Source organism: Lepidochelys kempii, chromosome 1 (assembly GCF_965140285.1).
Source record: "Lepidochelys kempii isolate rLepKem1 chromosome 1, rLepKem1.hap1, whole genome shotgun sequence".
Classification (NCBI taxonomy): Eukaryota; Metazoa; Chordata; order Testudines; family Cheloniidae; genus Lepidochelys; species Lepidochelys kempii.
The window spans coordinates 200,600,683-200,618,803 of record NC_136380.1 but is presented as its reverse complement, the minus strand read 5'-3'; the positions used below and the strand labels follow the sequence as shown (position 1 = coordinate 200,618,803).

The 18,121-nt window shown below is 43.0% G+C and overlaps 1 protein-coding gene across 8 annotated transcripts in view; it reads left to right on the top strand.

The window, feature by feature from the left end:
• Window positions 1-18,121, top strand: part of LOC140896406 (venom prothrombin activator pseutarin-C non-catalytic subunit) — an 81,505-nt gene that overhangs the window by 1,908 nt on the left and 61,476 nt on the right. For 3 of the 8 annotated variants that reach the window (XM_078848213.1, XM_073308223.2, XM_073308232.2), the window contains 2 exons: window positions 4,250-4,393; window positions 8,310-8,644. Coding sequence is in view for 1 of the 8 variants with exons in the window: in XM_078848211.1 (XP_078704337.1) it covers window positions 14,729-14,889 (161 nt within the window). In the remaining 7 variants the exon portion in view is untranslated. Of the gene's footprint in view, window positions 1-1,785; window positions 4,394-4,966; window positions 5,156-8,309; window positions 8,645-14,080; window positions 14,890-18,121 lie in introns of those variants that run through there. The other 5 variants (XM_078848222.1, XM_078848223.1, XM_078848224.1 and 2 more) reach the window with 5 other exon arrangements.

Here is an 18,121-nt window from a genome sequence, read left to right as displayed (position 1 = left end):
TATTTTCTCTTGGCCTCCAGATTAATCTTGAAGGTACAAGAATACACTCAGTGCCTTAAGCTTTTGTTTTAAAAAGCTTTTTCCACGCTAATATTTCAAAATGTTAACTGGCTTTTAATGTGGTTCTCTATCCCCTAGTGGATTGGGTTAGTAGTTAATAGTTGTGCCCACCAGTAGTCCATAAACTTCCACCAGTATTTGTACGTGAATTTGCCCTGGCTGTGCTTGTGTTCCTTTTCTGTTCTTTCCATGGATTCAAATACTTGTTTCATTCCAAACTGCTTATGGGAGGCGATGTTCAAAGTTTCAACTACATGAAGCTGAGCCCAACAACTGTTGAATTCACCCGTGAGTACTCATGTACTCACCCAAACGTTGAAACAATACTATGTGCCTGAGATACCCCTAGTTGTGATACTTGATTATACATAGCTGTTCCAGATTAAATAATTTCACATAACTGTGGAAAACATTAACTTGAGGGAAGTTCAGTTAGTAGATACCCTCTGGCAGACCGAAGCTAAACTTGTCCAATGCTGTAGTCTCTAGCCTCTTCAACCACTACCATTCTGAATTCTTTTGCTCTTTCTGGTCTTTTCAGTCCTCCTTTACCCTCTTCAAATATTTGTCACTTAAGTATAATTCAAAATTCCTCCATCCCTACTACTTAACCTGTCACCTTCCCTCAGGCACTAGAGTTCCCTGAGAGGAGAACTCCCCGGAAGCATTTCTGAGAAGATTCCTGGAAAGACCCTGCTGCTACATTTGGAAAGAAAAAGAAACAGCTGTCATCTGTGCACTAGTAGCCTTGTCTTAGTAGGGTGATACCCTAGAGGCAGCCAGCTGTTGATGCTACTGTCTTTCTGCAGTGGCAGAATCTTTAATGCCTTCCTCTGCAGGGAAAATGATGATCTTCAGCAGCCTGCAATGGGGAGTTAGGTGGCAGCAAAATCTTCACCTGCACCTCCACCCAGGTACACTAGAGGCTGACAACAATCCCATTCATAGAATATCAGGGTTGGAAGGGGGGACCTCAGGAGGTCATCTAGTCCAACCCCCTGCTCAAAGCAGGACCAATCCCTAATTTTGCCCCAGAACCCCCTAAATGTCCCCCCCCATGTTGAACTCACAACCTTGGGTTTAGCAGGCCAATGCTCAAACCACTGAGCTATACCTCCCCAGTCTCTGTAATCAGAGGACTGGAATGGACCTCGAGAGGTCATCTAGTCCAGTCCTCTACACTCATGGCAGGACTAAGTATTAGCTAGACCATTCCTGACATGTTTGTCTAATCTGCTCTTAAAAATCTCCAATGATGGAGATTCCACAACTTCCATAGGCAATTTATGCTAATGCTTAACCACCCTGACAGTAAGGAAGTTTTTCCTAATGTCCAACCTAAATCTCCCTTGCTGCAATTCTTCTGGCCCTGGATGTAAGTGGCAGAATCTACACCACCAGCAACAGAATTTTCACAGGTATATAGGAGGAACATGTAGTTTGATGCCAGCAGAAAAGTTGAGAAACAGTGATCCTGAAAGAAAAGGAGTACTTGTGGCACCTTAGAGACTAACCAATTTATTTGAGCATGAGCTTTCGTGAGCTACAGCTCACTTCATCAGATGCATGCCGTGGAAACTGCAGCAGGCTTTATATATACACAGAGAATATTTTTTTTTCTTTGTGTATATATAAAGTCTGCTGCAGTTTCCACGGCATGCATCTGATGAAGTGAGCTGTAGCTCACGAAAGCTCATGCTCAAATAAATTGGTTAGTCTCTAAGGTGCCACAAGTACTCCTTTTCTTTTTGCGAATACAGACTAACACGGCTGTTACTCTGAAACCTGTCAGTGATGCTGAAGTTAGTCAATGACTTCCATCAACACAATTATTTTGTTGCTCTTTGTAGAAGATGTCCTTTAGGATACATGCATGGAAGAGAGAGGAAACTGAGCTACTGCCATCAGCAGATCCTAACACAGGCACTTCAATGGTAGCTTTCCATGCCCCTATGAGAATCCTATCTCAGGAACTCCTACAGGCTCCAGTCCTTCCCTCCTGCCTCCATCTCAGAGAGGCTATAGAGAAGCCAAGTTATAAGAGGTCCCTTTGTCTGTGGTTCATCTTGAAGCTACCATGACTATATCTGTCTTTCCCAAGTCCATACATCTGCCTCCTGCTCTACAAAATGTCTTGATTCCTATTCTCGTATGTGTGCCTCCCTGCATGTGTTTTAAATTCTATAGGTGCTGCTGTGGATTGTAATAGCATCTGCACTGGGCCTCCAGTGTCTTGCCCATCTACTGAGTTCTGTATCTGCTCCACAGAGAGCTAAAACTGAGGGAGACCAGTGGTGAAATCCTGACTACATTGAAGTCAATTGGAGTTGTCACTGACTTCAGCAGAGTCAGCATTTCATCCTAAGAATTCAGGAATGAAGTAGGGAAGCTGTCTTGCAGAAGTTGGAATGCTTAAAACCATCTAGCTTTCCTACCCTGGATGGCACACTAGTTTTTAATGTATGTCAAACATTTCAAAAACGTTAAGGGGAAAAAAGACACACACAGATTCCCAAATAAAAATCTCCATTAGCCACAGGCAATGGTAAGAGTATATCAGTAACTCAACTATTGCAAATATTTTTGTAACTTTTTTATTTATGTTTAAATAAAAGCTTTTGGAAAGGATGAAATTCAGCCCCGAAGGCAAATGTAAAACCTTGACAGGTGGAAATATAGAAATATAGGGCTGAAGTTTAGTGGGGGTTCTTAACTTTGTCCTTATATTACTGCCCTGGGATGAATTTTTTTTTATGTTGATCTGTCCACAACAAGCAACTTAATCTAATCAATGACTGTAGAGACTCGAACGCCTTGCTCTCAGTCATACAGCCTTACAGAGTCCACAGGAAAAGATCTATCTTATAAATGTCTGATTAGACCAACAGAATGCTAAGGCAGTCATTCCCTGCTGTACCTACACACGTTCTGTCTGCCAGTAATTATGTAAGTAAAATCCAACACACAAATTTTTTATCTAGGAATACAAGTCCCTTGGGCTTAGCTTGTGAAATTGAATGAGAAGAGCAAAAGTTAGTTTGATCACAAAACCTCGTATTTAGTATGTATGTCTGAAATGAAGTTGCAAAACGAGCGTATTTTTTGATAATCGGCCCCCAATTTACAAAAGGCTGTATCTCAGATAATACAAGCTGCCTTAATTGCCCTTCATCCCTTGTATGATTTTGACAGTCTGGATGTTGACTGCTGTGCTGGTTTTATTTCCCCCCCCCCGCCGCTCCCCCCTTTATGACTACTACCTTTTCCATCATAGAGGGGACATCTAGTTGAGAGGCTGTTTATTGACTGGCCTGGCATGTGAGCATGAGGGCATTGGCTACTCTCTCAGAACAGCACAGTAGTGGATTTCTATGACTTCTTTTCTTTTGGGGAATTAAACAGATTTTGAGCACATAAATGCTTTGGGGCCTAATTGTACACTGCACTGTACTTTGTGGACCCTTTTACACCTGGGCCAAGTGAGTGCGAAGTGCTGCTATTCTAATTTGTTCGCAGGTTGCACCAATGTAAATGACTGCAAAAGGTTTAGTTTGGAAAAGAGGCAATTAAGGGGGGACATGATAGTGGTCTTCAGATACTTGAAAGGCTGCCATAAAAAAGATGGAAAAGGTCTTTCTTGCCACAGGGAGCAGGACAAGAGGCAGTGGGTTCAAAGTACAGCATAGCAGATTTAGATTAAATCTCAGGAGAAACTTCCTAACTGGAAGAACAGTAGGACAACGGAACAGACTGCCTCAGTAGGTTGTGGAAGCTTCTTTACTGGAGGCTTTCAAAAGGAGGCTGGATCGTCTTGGCAGGGGGTTAGACTAGAGGATCCTTGCAGTCCCTTCTAACCCTATGATTCTGGGTGCAGGTTTGTCATCAGTAGATCTCAAAGCACTTTCCAAAGGAGGTCAGGTTCATCCTCCTAATTTTATAGATGGTGAAACCGAGGCACCAAGAGGGGAAGTGACTTTCCTAAGATCACCTAGAAGAGCAGGGTCTAGCACCCACGTTGCTTAAGTTCCATGGTAGTGCTCTACCCACTGGGCAACATGGTTATCAAATAAGTAAACCACACACAAGTCCCTTTCTAGTAAAAGTTTTTTCTTTCCAAAAAGAAGCTTTATCTGTTACAGCTTGTCTGCCTTTGCTTGCCCTTGTGATTTTTAACATGTCCTGTTTTCAGCTTACTTCCCCAAGGAGCCATTTCACCAGTTCCCAGAGAAAGACCCTGCAGACCTCTCTTGTTTTTAATGCCTTTCTGTAGAAATGATTATACCCATCTGATTGTTTCACCACTCCCAGTTTTGAAATGCATCCATTGGGCCTGGTAAGTCAGTCAGTCTCTCTCTCTTTCTCTCACACACATCTATGTTCAAAATGGTATTTTTGGTATTTGCTGCAGCTGAATAATTAACTCCTTTGTTTGCCCAGAAAAATCGTGGTGTTCTTCTCTCCTCTCCGCCCTGCTCTGTACAGGAAATGTTTGCTATTTTAAATTGTTTTTTCTCACTTCTTTTTTTCTCAAGGCAGTTTAATAACTATTCTACAGTTCTTTGTCTTCCAACCTTGCTTATCTAATTTGGTGGTGCAATGGAGGATTGTTACAATTTATTACAGGAGTCTCTTCAGGTGTGGCACAAACATGGATATCCCTTTCCTGAACTGTTCTCCTAAGTTTTCCCTTACCTTATTTAGAATATAAACTTTTTAGGGCACAGAGTTTGTCTTCTACATTTATAAAGACAGGTTTCAGAGGAACAGCCGTGTTAGTCTGTATTCGCAAAAAGAAAAGGAGTACTTGTGGCACCTTAGAGACTGACAAATAAATTGGTTAGTCTCTAAGGTGCCACAAGTACTCCTTTTCTTTTTACATTTATAAAGTACTCTAATTTTACAGTGCTTCATGAATATTTTGTAATAGCATCATATAATGCCAAATCTACCATCAGACAGAAGCACCATGAAAGGTTGCTGCTTGTTGAAGTTATAGTGTGTACTGTATCTTTAACAGATGATCTCCTGAAGGCTTGTGAACCCATGACCTCTCCAAGAGACTTTTCTCTTGCTGGGATTATCATTAGATACTCAGGTTTGTGCTAAGAAGGATTTGAATCTGTGACCCTGAACTTGTTTGTTGTGTGTAACAGATCATCTAGCAACCGCTTTAATAAGTAAGATAACATGGATTTGCTTCTACTACTCTTTTTAAAGTGACATTTTATTTTCCATTTCTGTACCATTATTGTTTAATATTTATATTTCAGTAGCTCCTAGAGGCCCCAGTTAGGACTGGGGCTTCATTGAACTAGGTGCCGTGCAAATTCTATGGCCTGAGTTACACAGGTCAGACCAGATGATCGTATAATGATCCCTTCTGGCCTTGAATCTGTGAAACAGACATGAAGGCATACTTTCCATCTAGGATTTTCCTTAAATGGTTTTTGGTTTTGTCTTTTTAATCTGTGAATTTAGATTTTTCTCATTAGTAGAGAATAAAATATCTGAGCTGAGATGTTGACATAAGCACTCTGAGGGACACTGTCAAGTACTAGGCCAAAAAGCTGTTTGTTTAAAAAAACCCAATATGGATATATATATTTTCATTATTTTTTTCACTAATTCAATTAGAACTTCTTTGGACATTTAAACATTTCCCTATAATGTTGGAAACACAAACCTAATAGCCTGATGCTGTAGCAAAAAAATCCCAGAAAAGTAAACTTACTAGACTCAGAAGGTGAAACTGAAGAGCTTTGTTTCACTGTTCAAGCTGAGGGACATGCAGCACATAAACACAACATAAATGGGGAAAAAGTAATTTCTTTCAGAAAGCCTTCTGTGTTCATCTTAGATGACAGTAGCACAGGTAAGGACATTTTTTAAAAAATAAGATTGTTTTGGCAGTGATCTTTTAAATATTTTTGTAATTTGAAATCTAATAAAAAAATTAACAATTTTTAATTTATTAGAAAATGCCCTTCTTCACTTAATCATGTGTGGTTCAGACACAAAGCCACCAGTGGCTTCTAAACAAGCGCCCTTGAAATGGATTTTGGTTTGTGTGGAAGCCACAGTTTTACTATATCTGATCATCTGTGTGAGAAGTACTCCTGGGATTTGTTTCCTCTCAGTTTAAACATACTACAGAACAGGGAGAGGTCTGTGGAACATGAAAGGTCAGATCTTGCCCTGAGTTATTCTTTTGGCCAATAGAGGTAGGGGAGCTCATTCGTTTAAGAGAAGCAATAAAAGTACCTGCCACTGCTTTTCTCATGCACTACCGCCTCCTGCCCTGTTGAAGTCAATGGGAGCTTTGCCATTGATTTCAATGGGCGGGATTAGGCCCATGGTTAAGAACTTTGGGCCCAATTCACTGTTGCCCTACCCTTTTTGCATCCCGCACAAGTGCTTTTATCTTTCCTGGGGTGGAATTCTTCAGTTGGCTCACTCATCCCAGGCCCTGGGTTATTAACCTCTTAGGTGCCAAGCAGGACTAATTCAGCAAGTCCAACTGTGCTTGGCACTTGCAAGTTGTTTTTGTCTGGGAGCCTGACACAGCATAAGTTTGCAGTGTCACAGAAATGGCTTCTTTAAAACAAAGCATCATTTAGTCTTCCACTCAAGGTAAAAAGCACACAAAGCCAGGATATAAAGTAAACAGTCTTACATGCATATTTCCTTACCTAAGCTTAACCTCTCTAGCCATAGCTCAGGTAGGTCTGGCTTATTCCCATCTTGGAACTGAGAAGAACAGCATACTCTGCTTGCAGCATGCTCCCTGTGCATCACAGGGAGTCTTCCAGCATGTCTGCTTTTTCAGATATACCGAGTAGCCTCTCCCAGCTCACCCAACCCCACTCCCTTTTCTATGGTCTCTTCAGGTTTTATATCTCCTTTGATCCCAGTCTTAGCCCTTGGGAAGTGTAAACCATTCTGGCATAGATGGAGCCACACAGGTGGAACCTTCCCCCATTGATGGCCCAGCCATTGTTAGCTGCTTAAAGGTGTGTATCAGAGGCTGATTCATCTTTGTCATTGTTTTACCTTTTCTGCTCAGTTTTTTTTAATAACCCTTTTATAGCCTTCTTTGACTTAACTCTTGGCATTCAGTCAGTAACAAAACATGTAATAGGGAAAGTGAGGCACACTATTCATGAATAATACTACAGTCATTTCCCCCATTCATCAGTCTTTAGGGTTATCCTCCATATTTTAGAGATGCGGAAACTGAAGTAATGAGAGGTTAAGTGACTTGTCCAAGGTCACACACAAAATCTGTGGCAGAGCCAGAATAGGTTCCCAATCTCCTGAGTCCTAATCCAGTGCCTTACCCACAAGACCATCCTTCCCTTCTGCTTGTTTAGTATATTAAAAATAAGTCATTAAAAGGGTAGAAATAAGAGCTGGCAGGAAAAATACTGCTTCTACTCTGTTTGCTGTATCTATTGTACCTGCTATCTGTCTACCATCTTTTCACCCACATCTATAGTAACTAAGCACTGAACACAGTAATACAGATCCACATGGCATAATCCGTACAGGACTTCATAGTTGATTCTGCTCCTTGTGTCTCCTAAGTTTGCATAAGTAGTTGACTTTGGTAGGAGGGATTTCAATGGTGTTTAAAGGAATACTGGCAAGAAGGAAGAGTGATTATAACACAGTAGGGTCTCTAATGTGTTTTAATCATGTCTGGGAACAGGCAGTCTTAAGCCCTCTCTGCTGGGAGAGTAAGACTGTGATGGGGAAACCAACAAATGCACACAATAGCAACACAAAGCTTTCTCTCATAGATGTGACTGTGTGTCAGCCCTACTCTGAGATGTAGGTGCATCTAATGAATGATGCTTTGTGCTAAATATCAGTGACCTGCATTTCACATTTAGGGCAGCAGGTTCTTTCCTGCCCTTCCCATCCCACATGTGAATGGTGCGGGATGTAGGGCTGCCACTATTTAAAGTTAGTCAAATGAGACAAAGGTCATGACATTGCATCAGTGCCTTGCAACAAAACTTCTGATGCTCTGTCAAACATAAAGTGACAGACATCCCAGGCAAAGATCGTACCTTGACACTAGGAGACCGACCCATGTCTGCCTGTTTCCTGTTCCTGGAGAAAAGGCTGTATGTTGGGCAGGTGGCGTTCTCTCCAAAATAGAGGTGGTACCATGATACCTGCAAGCCCCTAGGACACAAGCCAAGCTGATACACAGACCAACATGGCATATTGTTTGTTTGTTTCAGGTCACTCCTTAAATTCTTCTTGTGAGCTGATTTCGCTTTAGGGAAAGATGCTGGATTGAGACAGGTGGACAGTGTGCTGTTTTCCTGGAGAGAAGATGGGAGATGTCACTCTAAGACTGGATAGGTTTCTGAAGTTGGTGGGCAAAAATCCACTGGTCATGGTGCATATCTGCACTAACACCACCGCTTCACATGATACCTCACAGATTATAGAGGACTTCAGGGAACTCGAAAGCATGCTGAAGGAGAGGAATGTCAGAGTGATCTTCTCTGAAGTCCTTCCTGTCCCAGGAGCAAAGGAAGACAGAAGACACTGGAAGTGAGCTGTTGGCTAGGTAAATTAGTGGAGGGTTTTAGTTTGTGGAAAATTGGTCCACCTTCTATGTAAGGAGGTGGCTGTACAATTTGAATGGCCTCCATTTCAGTAGAAGGGGACCTAATCTCCTAGCAGGAGGCTAGCTACAGAAGTTAAGGAGGGGATTTAAACTAATAACAAATGGGGAAGATAAAAAGAGGGAAGATAATGAGCACTCAGAACAAAATTGGGATGTTTGGGGTGGGGGGAAGTAATCAAGGGACGTGAAGAGAAGAAATTCTGTAATTGCCTATACACCAATGCTAGGAGCCTGAGTAATAAACAAGAAAAATTGGCATTGCTGCATTTATGAGCAGAAAATTTGATCTGGTTAGTATGTATTAAACTTGGTGGGGTGAGTCACACCACTGGAATATTAAAATTAATGGTTATAATGTATTTAGGAAGGATTAAGTGGGCAAAACGGGGGAGAGAGTGGCATTCTGTCAAAAATGGCATTACCTGTTTGAGTCGCTGACAGTTTGGAAGCAAATTATCTTGAATGCTTATGGATCGATAGTCTAACCGACAAAGCTGAAGATGGGGTATTAACTGATGTCTGCTACAGACCATGAAATCACATTAGAGAACAGGATGACTGTGACGGGTTGGATCACAGAAACCCCTTTGGGACTGCCAACTGTTGTGCTGAGACTACCTCTGAGCCCCTTTTCCCTGGCAGCTTGGGACCTCAGTGCCCTGCCTGATTGGAGCCAGACACGCTCGCCTGCTGCAAACACAGACCCAGGTCTGAACCACGTCCCCCAAAAGCTGCAGGCTTAACTGAAAATAGCTTAAGAAGTGCACCTGTCTCCAGCACTCAGATGCCCAGCTCCCAGTAAAACTATTTCCCCATCTTTATCCCCCCCACCTGTTCCTCAGACGTTCTTGTCAACTGCTGGAAATGATTATCACTATAAAAGTCTGTTCCCCCGCCACCCCGTCTCCTCCTGGTAATAGCTCACCTTAAGTGATCACTCTGGTTACAGTGTGTGTGGTAACACCCATTGTGTCATGTTCTCTATGTATATAAAACTCCCCACTGTATTTTCCACAGAATACATCCGATGAAGTGAGCTGTAGCTCATGAAAGCTTATGCTCAAATACATTTGTTAGACTCTAAGGTGACACAAGTACTCCTTTTCTTAGAACAAAGTAAATTATCAAACAAAATAAAATAAAACATGCAAGTCTATGCCTAATACAGTAAGAAAGTGATTACAGATAAAATCTCACCCTCAGAGATGTTCTAAAAAGTTTTTTTCAGACTAGCCACCTCCTAGTCTGAGTCCAGCAATCACTCACATCCCTGTAGCTTTCAGAGTAACAGCCATGTTAGTCTGTATTCGCAAAAAAATAAATTGGTTAGTCTCTAAGGTGCCACAAGTACCCCTGTAGCTATTGTCCTTTGTTCCAGTTTCTTTCAGGCATCTCCCTGGGGTGGAGAGGCTATCTTTTGTGTCACCTGAAGACAAAATGGTGGGGTCTCCCAGGGGCTTTAATAGATTTTCTCTTATGGATGGAGACCCCCTCTTCTCTCCTATCAAGAATCCAGCTCCAAGATTGAGTTTTGGAGTCGCATGGGCATGCATGACTCCGTTTCTTACCAGCCAGGCCACATTCCTAGGGAAGCTCAGATGTGGATTGGCATCTCCAAGTTCATTGTTAGCTTAAGTGTTTCTTGATTGGGCACTTACTGAGATAGTCTTTTCTCAGGAAGCTGGCCAACTGCTTCACTGAGGCTACTTAAAATTAAACAAGAACATAGCCAATATTCAAAACTTCAAATACAAAAATGATACAGGTATACAAATAGGATCAATATATCCAGTAGATCATAACCTTTGCAGAGATGTGTTACATGGCATATCTAGCATGAAACATATTCCAGTTATGTCATATTTACTTTCATAGGCATATTTCCATAAAGCATTATGGGGTGCAACATCACAATGACCACCTATCTATAATGTGAAGGGAAAAAAGCTGTGTGCTCATAAAGGACTTCAGCTTGAGTGACATACACTGGAGATCTCATGTTCTCGTGTTCCCCTAAATGAGGAGGAGCAACCGTGTTAGTCTGTATTTGCAAAAAAAAAAAAAAGTACTTGTGGCACCTTAGAGACTAACCAATTTATTTGAGCACAAGCTTTTGTGAGCTACAGCTCCCTTCATCTTAACCAACAGAGAGGAATTGATCACAGAACTAAAAATTGCTGTTCGCTTTCAGGAGCGGATTTACCCTGAAACATGCCGTGCCGTGGCACAGGGCCCCCAACGACTGGGGGCCCCAAAACATAGGCATGGTGACTAGCGGTACGGGGGTGCTGCAGTACCCCCATGTTTTTTGCAGGGCTCCGCTTCTGCCTGAGTTCCTGGCTGCCGCCCCGTGCCCAAGGTTCTGCGGGCTCTGCCGCCCTGCGCCACTGATGTTAAAACATATTGTTAGGAGCACAGAGCCACCCAGGTTCCTGGGGAGACAGGGAGGTGTCTGAGCCGAGCCACTGGGGCTGCAGCACAGCCGTGGCGGCTAAGGGGGATCGCAGCCGCCTGCTTTGCAAGGACCTAGCGGCCAGGGGAGGCGAGCAGAGATCAGCACATGGAGGCAGCGGGGTGCTGAGGTCGCTGCCGACAGAGCTGTGCCCCCCGCCCCCTTCAGGTGGGTGTTCAGCCCCCATGGGTCTCTGCCCACTTCTCCAGGCCAGCCAGCATGGGTCTGCCGGGGCACCCGAAGCTGTCCTCGGCCATGAAGATCTTGGTGTCTCCTTTCCTCCACAGCCCCATGGCAGTTCTGCTCGTACGCTGCCTCTGGGGTACCCTAGGGTCCCGGCGGGCGCCCTGCGCCCAGGGCTCTGTGGGCTCCATTGCTGCCCCACTGACCAGCCAGGAGAAGTGGGCAGAGACCCACTTGGGCTGAACACCCACCTGAAGGGGGGGGCTGGGCTCCATTGGCGGCCACCTGAGCACACTGCTGCCTCCACACGCTCACCTCCGGTGAGTCCTTGCAATGCAGGCTGCTGCGATCCGCCTTAGCCGCTGTAGCCCCCGTGGCCGGGCTCGGGCACCTCCCTGTCTCCCCAGGGGACCGGGCAGTTCTGTGCTCCTAACACTATGTTTTAACATAAATGGTGCAGGTCAGCAGTGGAGCCCCGCTTAAAATGTGGGGGCACTGCAGCACCCCCTGCACCCAGGGCTGCTGACGGGGGGGGAAGAAGCAGCTGCCGTGGGGCCTGGCAATTTTAAAAGGGCTCGGGGCTCCCAGCTGCCACTACCGGGGTGGGGGCCCCAAAAATGAAGCTGTGCATAGGGCCCCACTAACTCTAAATCCGCCACTGTTTGTTTAGGTGCAAGACTACGCTGGTTAGACAGCTGCCTGGCTGTGAGAGACGAAGTAAAAGCAGCAGTAAAATTTTATATATAAATTATATTAGTTGCTATCAACTTCCCCTTTTTTCCATTTGTTCTAATGACAAATGGGGAAAAAGGAGAAGTTAATAGAAATTAACATAAATCACAAGATAGTAACGGTAGAAACTTAAGAAAAGAAGCAAAAGGACACAAAGAGAAATTTTCTTGTCCTTATTTCTGCTTGCCATAGAAATTTTTAAATACATTAGGAACAAAAAGAATCCTACAATGGTAACTGGTCCATTACTAGAGGAAATAGTGGAATTGTCAATAATAACACAGAAAAGGCAGATGTGTGTTTTGATAAATATTTCTGTTCTATGTTTGGGGGAAAAAGCAAGACAGTAGTTTCATCTCATATGATTATGATGAAATACTTTCCATTCCAACGGTAACTAAGGAGGATGTTAAACAACAGCTACTAAAGTTAGACATTTTTAAATCAGCAGGTCTGGATAATTTTCATCCAAGAATCTTCAGAGCTGGCTGGGGGGCTCTCTGGCCCCTGCTATTGATTTTGAATAAGTCTCGGAACACTGGGGAAGTTCCAGAAGACTGGAAGAAAATTAATGTTATGCCAGTACTTAAAAAAAAAAAAAAAATGGGAGGACCAAGTAATTATAGGCCTGTCCGTCTGAGGTGGATCCCGAGCAAAATAATAGAACGGCTGATGTGGGACTTGATGATGAAAGACGTAATGAGGGATAATGTAATTAATGACAATCAACATGGGTTTATAGGGTGACAAAATCTGTTTTCTAACTGGATATCTTTTTGGATGAGATTACAAATTTAGCTAAAAGTAATAGTGTCAATGTAACATACTTAGACTTCTGTAGGGCACTTGACATGGTATTTTAATTTGTCAAGAAATTAGAATGACACACAATGAACATGCCACACATTACATGGGTAAAAACATAGCTAACTGATACATTTACAATTTCATTTTGAGAGTTGAGGAATCATCATCCAATGGGTGTTTTTCTGGTGGAATCCCACAGGGATCGATTCTTCTATGTTGTTTAACATTTTTGTCAATGATCTGGAAGAAACTATGCGGGGAACAAAAATTTGATAAGAGTATTCTTCAGTCCAACAGACAAAGGTATAACAAATGCTATAGGTACCTACATGGAGAAGAGATTTCTGAACATAGACTGCTCTTTAATCTACCAGAAAAAAGGCATTACAAAATCCAATGGCTGGAAGTTGAAGCTAGACATTTTTAGACTGAAAACAAGATGCACATTTTAAGTGAAGGTAATTAACCATAGGAACAATTTACTAGAGATGTGGTGGATTCTCTGTCACTGGAAATCTTTAAATCAGGGTTGCATGTTTTTCTAAAAGATGTGCTCTCATTCAATCACAGTTATTAGACTTGAAGCAGGAGTTAATTCAGGCAAGTCCTATGGCCTGTGTCTTATAGGCAGTCAGACTGGATAATGATAATGGTGCCTTCTGACTTTAAAATCTATGCATCTGTGAGAGCCAGAGACTAGAACAGTACAGCATGGACAAGTGCCCTGTAAATGTATCCCAGAGCTAGAGTTGGGGGTTGGTTACATCCAAAATTAATTGGGTGAAATTGCCAACATGTTTTTGGTTCAAAGTGTTTTAAATTGAACCTAGTTTTCTTTGTTAGATTTTTTTTTTTTTTACTTTTTTGTAGTTTCATTATTTTTTTTTTGTTTAAATTTTTAGCAAAGACACTGTCAAAAAGATCACTGGAACTTTGCATTTACCTAAATCAGCTATTTTTCTTTTACCAAAAAAAACCTGACAATGGGAGAAAACTAAAAAAAGTTAATATCCATTTTGATGATGTTTCTGATTTGTTTTTTATGTAAAAAAAAAAAAACAACAAAAATTATCCAAAAAGGCTTGAAAATGTTGATGTCAAATTTCAACAATGTCAACAAATTTTCACTCAAGAAAATCATTTTAGAGACTTTTTTTTATAAGTCTCTAGAGCCTGTCAGTCCCCAGGCCCTGAACTATTTCTTGCTCTTTATCACCCAGCATGCCAGGTTTTCAGGATGCAGGATCCTTCCCCCTCAAAATTGGAATAATCCCTGAAATCCAAGGATATGTGACAGGTTTCAGAGTAACAGCCGTGTTAGTCTGTATTCGCAAAAAGAACAGGAGTACTTGTGGCACCTTAGAGACTAACCAATTTATCTGAGCATGAGCTTTCGTGAGCTACAGCTCACTTCATCGGATATGTGGCATCTCTAGCCAGGTCCCTGCCCCCAGTGCCAGCACTGCCCCTACGCTTCATCACCCTGCAACTCAGCCACATAAACAGTTTTTATTTGGGCCGCTGCCCCTAATACCCTACTGCCCTAGTAGGCAGCGACCCAGCCAACCAACTCTGCCTTATGTGGTTGAGGCTGCTTGTCCTCTGTGCTTGGCACACAGCAGGGAAGATGTGGGGGAGGGAGGGAAAGGCAGCCTGAGCAGCTGTTTATCTCCCCTCTGATTCCTGTCAGCAGCAGGAGGAGGTGAAGAGCAATGACCTGGGTGTCACTAACACCACCCCCCCTTCTTGCATCACGAACCACAGTGAAAGCATTTCCCCAGCAGTAGCAGCAAAAGCAGCAGCCACTGCCTCATGTGGCTCCCAGTGTGACATCAGCAGGAGCTTGCACCATGGGGCTCTCCTGCACGCACCTCCTTCTCTTGATGCTGCTTGGTTTGTGGTGGCCAGGTTTGGCGTGGCATCGGGTGGGAGCAGCTCGGGTCCGGGAGCACTACATAGCCGCAGAGACCACCAGCTGGAGCTACAGACCCCAGTCCAAAGAACAGTCCAGGTAAGACTAGGAAGATGTGGAGGCAACCAGCTCCCTCCTGGGCTGAAAGGGACTTGAGTCTCCTGAGGAGTTTGTGCAGAGCTGGGCTTAGGGCCTGATCCAGCCTATGGAAGTCGATAAGAGTCTTTGCATTGATTCCAGTTGGATGAAGCCCTTAATTCAGTTCAATGCTATCAGCTGTTTTATTCACACCATGTGATTTTTTTTGGAGCCGTTATTATTGATGCCATTTTGACAAAGGCAAACTTGGACTCAGTCCCATGTCCTCTGTGCCCCCCAAACTGTCACTGGGGTCAATCCTACATTGAGAATTTTTGCATGAGTCTCGGGAGATTCTGCAGCTAGGTGAAAACATCAGAATCTCAGCTTTCATTTCAACAGTAAAAAAAAGTTTCTGGCCCTCACAGTTGTGTAGAAAAGCTCAAAAGCCACAAGGCAAATAAAAAAACTCTCAACATTTATTATCTGTTTAAAATCTCATCATTTGGGGGGAAATTTGAAGTTCTTTTTATTTGCTTTTTGGTCACACTCACGTCACATTTTCCAAGTTTTCTCTGCAACCACTAAAAATGTACTGTTTTTTTTTTGGGGGGGGGGGGGTAATTATTTTTTATTTTTTTAAAAAACTGAGATTCTCATGCAAACTTTTGATTCAAGTGACTGGGGCTTTAAGAAAAAACATCAAATGTCGCAGAACTAACCAAAAAAATCACCAGAGTTGGCAAAATTACATCTATTTTTAAATAAGAAAAGATCCTTACAAAAAGCACCATAGATTTTTAAAAATGTAAATGAATAATCTAGTTTACTTTCTTTATGGTTGCTTACTAAGTACATTTCTTCAGCTGAGGTGATGAATACACAACAGTCAGTTTCACCATGTTCATGCTTTCTGCTCAGTTTCACTTTCAGGTTCCCATGGCAACACTGACAAATTTTTTGGGATTAGTATTTTTTTTTTGTGGTTAAAAACCCCCCCAATAAGTACCAAAAGGTAAATGACTTACAGCTGATATACGCTGCTGAATACTGCAGGCTTCATGGGATCTCCAACAGAATTATGCAATTTTACAACTCTTCAAAGCTGCAAGAACAGACCATACAAAACCAGACAGTACTATATAGGTGTAACACAGTAGGGTAGAGGTTACAGTAATAATATAAAGAACAGGAGTACTTGTGGCACCTTAGAGACTAACAAATTTCATGGGCTTATGCTCTAATAAATTGGTTAGTCTCTAAGGTGCCACAAGTCGTCCTGTTCTTTTTTGCGGATACAGCCTAACACGGCTGCTACTCTGAAACCAGTAATAATATAGGAGACCTACATGAATAGGGAGAGGAGGGAGGGACCCAGGAGGGAAAAGGCGGAGGGGTTAGGTGGCATGGAAGTCGGACATTCTTTGATCCGTTTGAATGTTTTTTATTCAAATGTTTCTCGAAAGGGGGCCCAAAACTTTTCTGAATGCATTTAATTGATCTCTAAAGTGATTACCTATTCTTTTATTGGCTGCTAACTCAGAAAGAAGTTGATCCAGTAAAAGATGTTACCTCACCCACCTTGTCTTGCTCATATCCTGGGACCAACACAGCTACACCAACACTAAAAACAACTCAGGTCTCAATAGGACTGCTCTATTTTGGGCAATTTTTTACAAACAAAATCTCATGTTTTTGAACATTTGAGGCTGGCAGTGCTGTGTATGATATGACCAGGTGTAATTTTTCAGTGCACCCTGCCCTCCAAACATACACCGTTTGGGCTTGCCTTCATACGTCCATGACGTTTCCAAGCTGCTCTTTGGTTTCTTTTGTGCTACGTGTATGTCTCCCACTCATCGCTGTGTATAGAAACCAAGCTGGCTAGAGGTTTGGCTCTGTTTACGCACACTGGCTGGTCAAAGATTATTTCTGGCTGTACATTATTGCTAATCCTGGGAGAAACGTTTCAGATTTTTGAAATTTCAATTCAAGATTTTCATGAAAAAATGTCAGGTTTTTCTAATGATTCTCTTCCTTTTGTCATAACTGCCTTCTTCCTACGCCCCAGGGTTGGTCAGGCAAGTTCCATCAAACATCATAACATGAGGTCACATATCACCTTTGTGAGGACAAACTCTTGCAGGCAAAAACTCAGCAGTGAGCTCTCTAGAGCAGAGCCTTCTCTTGCTGAAGTCAATGACAAAATCCCTGTTAACTCATAGGGTCCCCAGTTCTGCTCCCCATGGAGTAGACACCTATGGCGTTTCTGCCCGATTCTTTCCTTGCGGGAGAGTGATTTAGGGTAATCCACAGCCTTGCAGGGCAGCAGATCTGCTCTGAACTCAGAGGCTGGATCCTGAGCCATCACCATGGGCTGACCTCCCCTTCATCCACCTGCCCTGTCTCCCTGTCTGTGTACTGTCATCAACTTCCCCCTACGAAGCCTGTGCCTTACATTCCTGAAAGGAAGGTAGGAGACTTTGAGAGGGAGTTGTTGCTGAACGCCCCCTGCAGTAGTTACCAAGAAATCTACCAATCAGCTAGCGGCTCTGCCCCTCCAACCTTCATTTCAGCTCAACACCCATCATCCAAGAGCCATGTGCGCTCTTCCTCTTGCCTGCTTGGGTTCCTTCTACAGCACAGGGCATGGGATCCATTTGTGCATATACTTTTATGCATCAAAAGGTAAAGACAGTTGCCACATTTCCCAAGAAGCAATTTCCTGAATGGCTTTGATCCCTGGGCTACCTTATAAGAGGCCAGTTTGCTCTTTCAAAGGGGAACGAATCACATTTTCTTTTTTACCTAAAAGTCACAGCAGTTACAGATAATTGCCACACTGAATGATTGTGCTGAGATCATTGCAGGTGATGTTGAAAATGAAGCACAGGGATGGGGGATCCAGGTTCTGCTCCCATCTCTACAGTACACTTCCTTTGTGACCTTGGCCAGGTCACTTCAGCCCTCTGGATTCCTATTCCCCCAACTGTGAAATAAGGAAACTAATACCAACCTCACAGTAGAGCCGAAAGGAGCCACAGCATAGCAAAACGTGGTTTGTTACGTTATTAAACTCTCTCACAATAGTGTCCAGAAGCCCCACCTGCGACTGGGGCTCCATTGTGCTAAGTGCTGAATGAACATGTACTAAGAGACTCCCTGTCCCCAAGAGCTTACACTCTAAATGGACACAATGGGAGGGGAAACAAATGAAATGATTTACCCAAGTGACAGAGCCAAGAATCGAAGC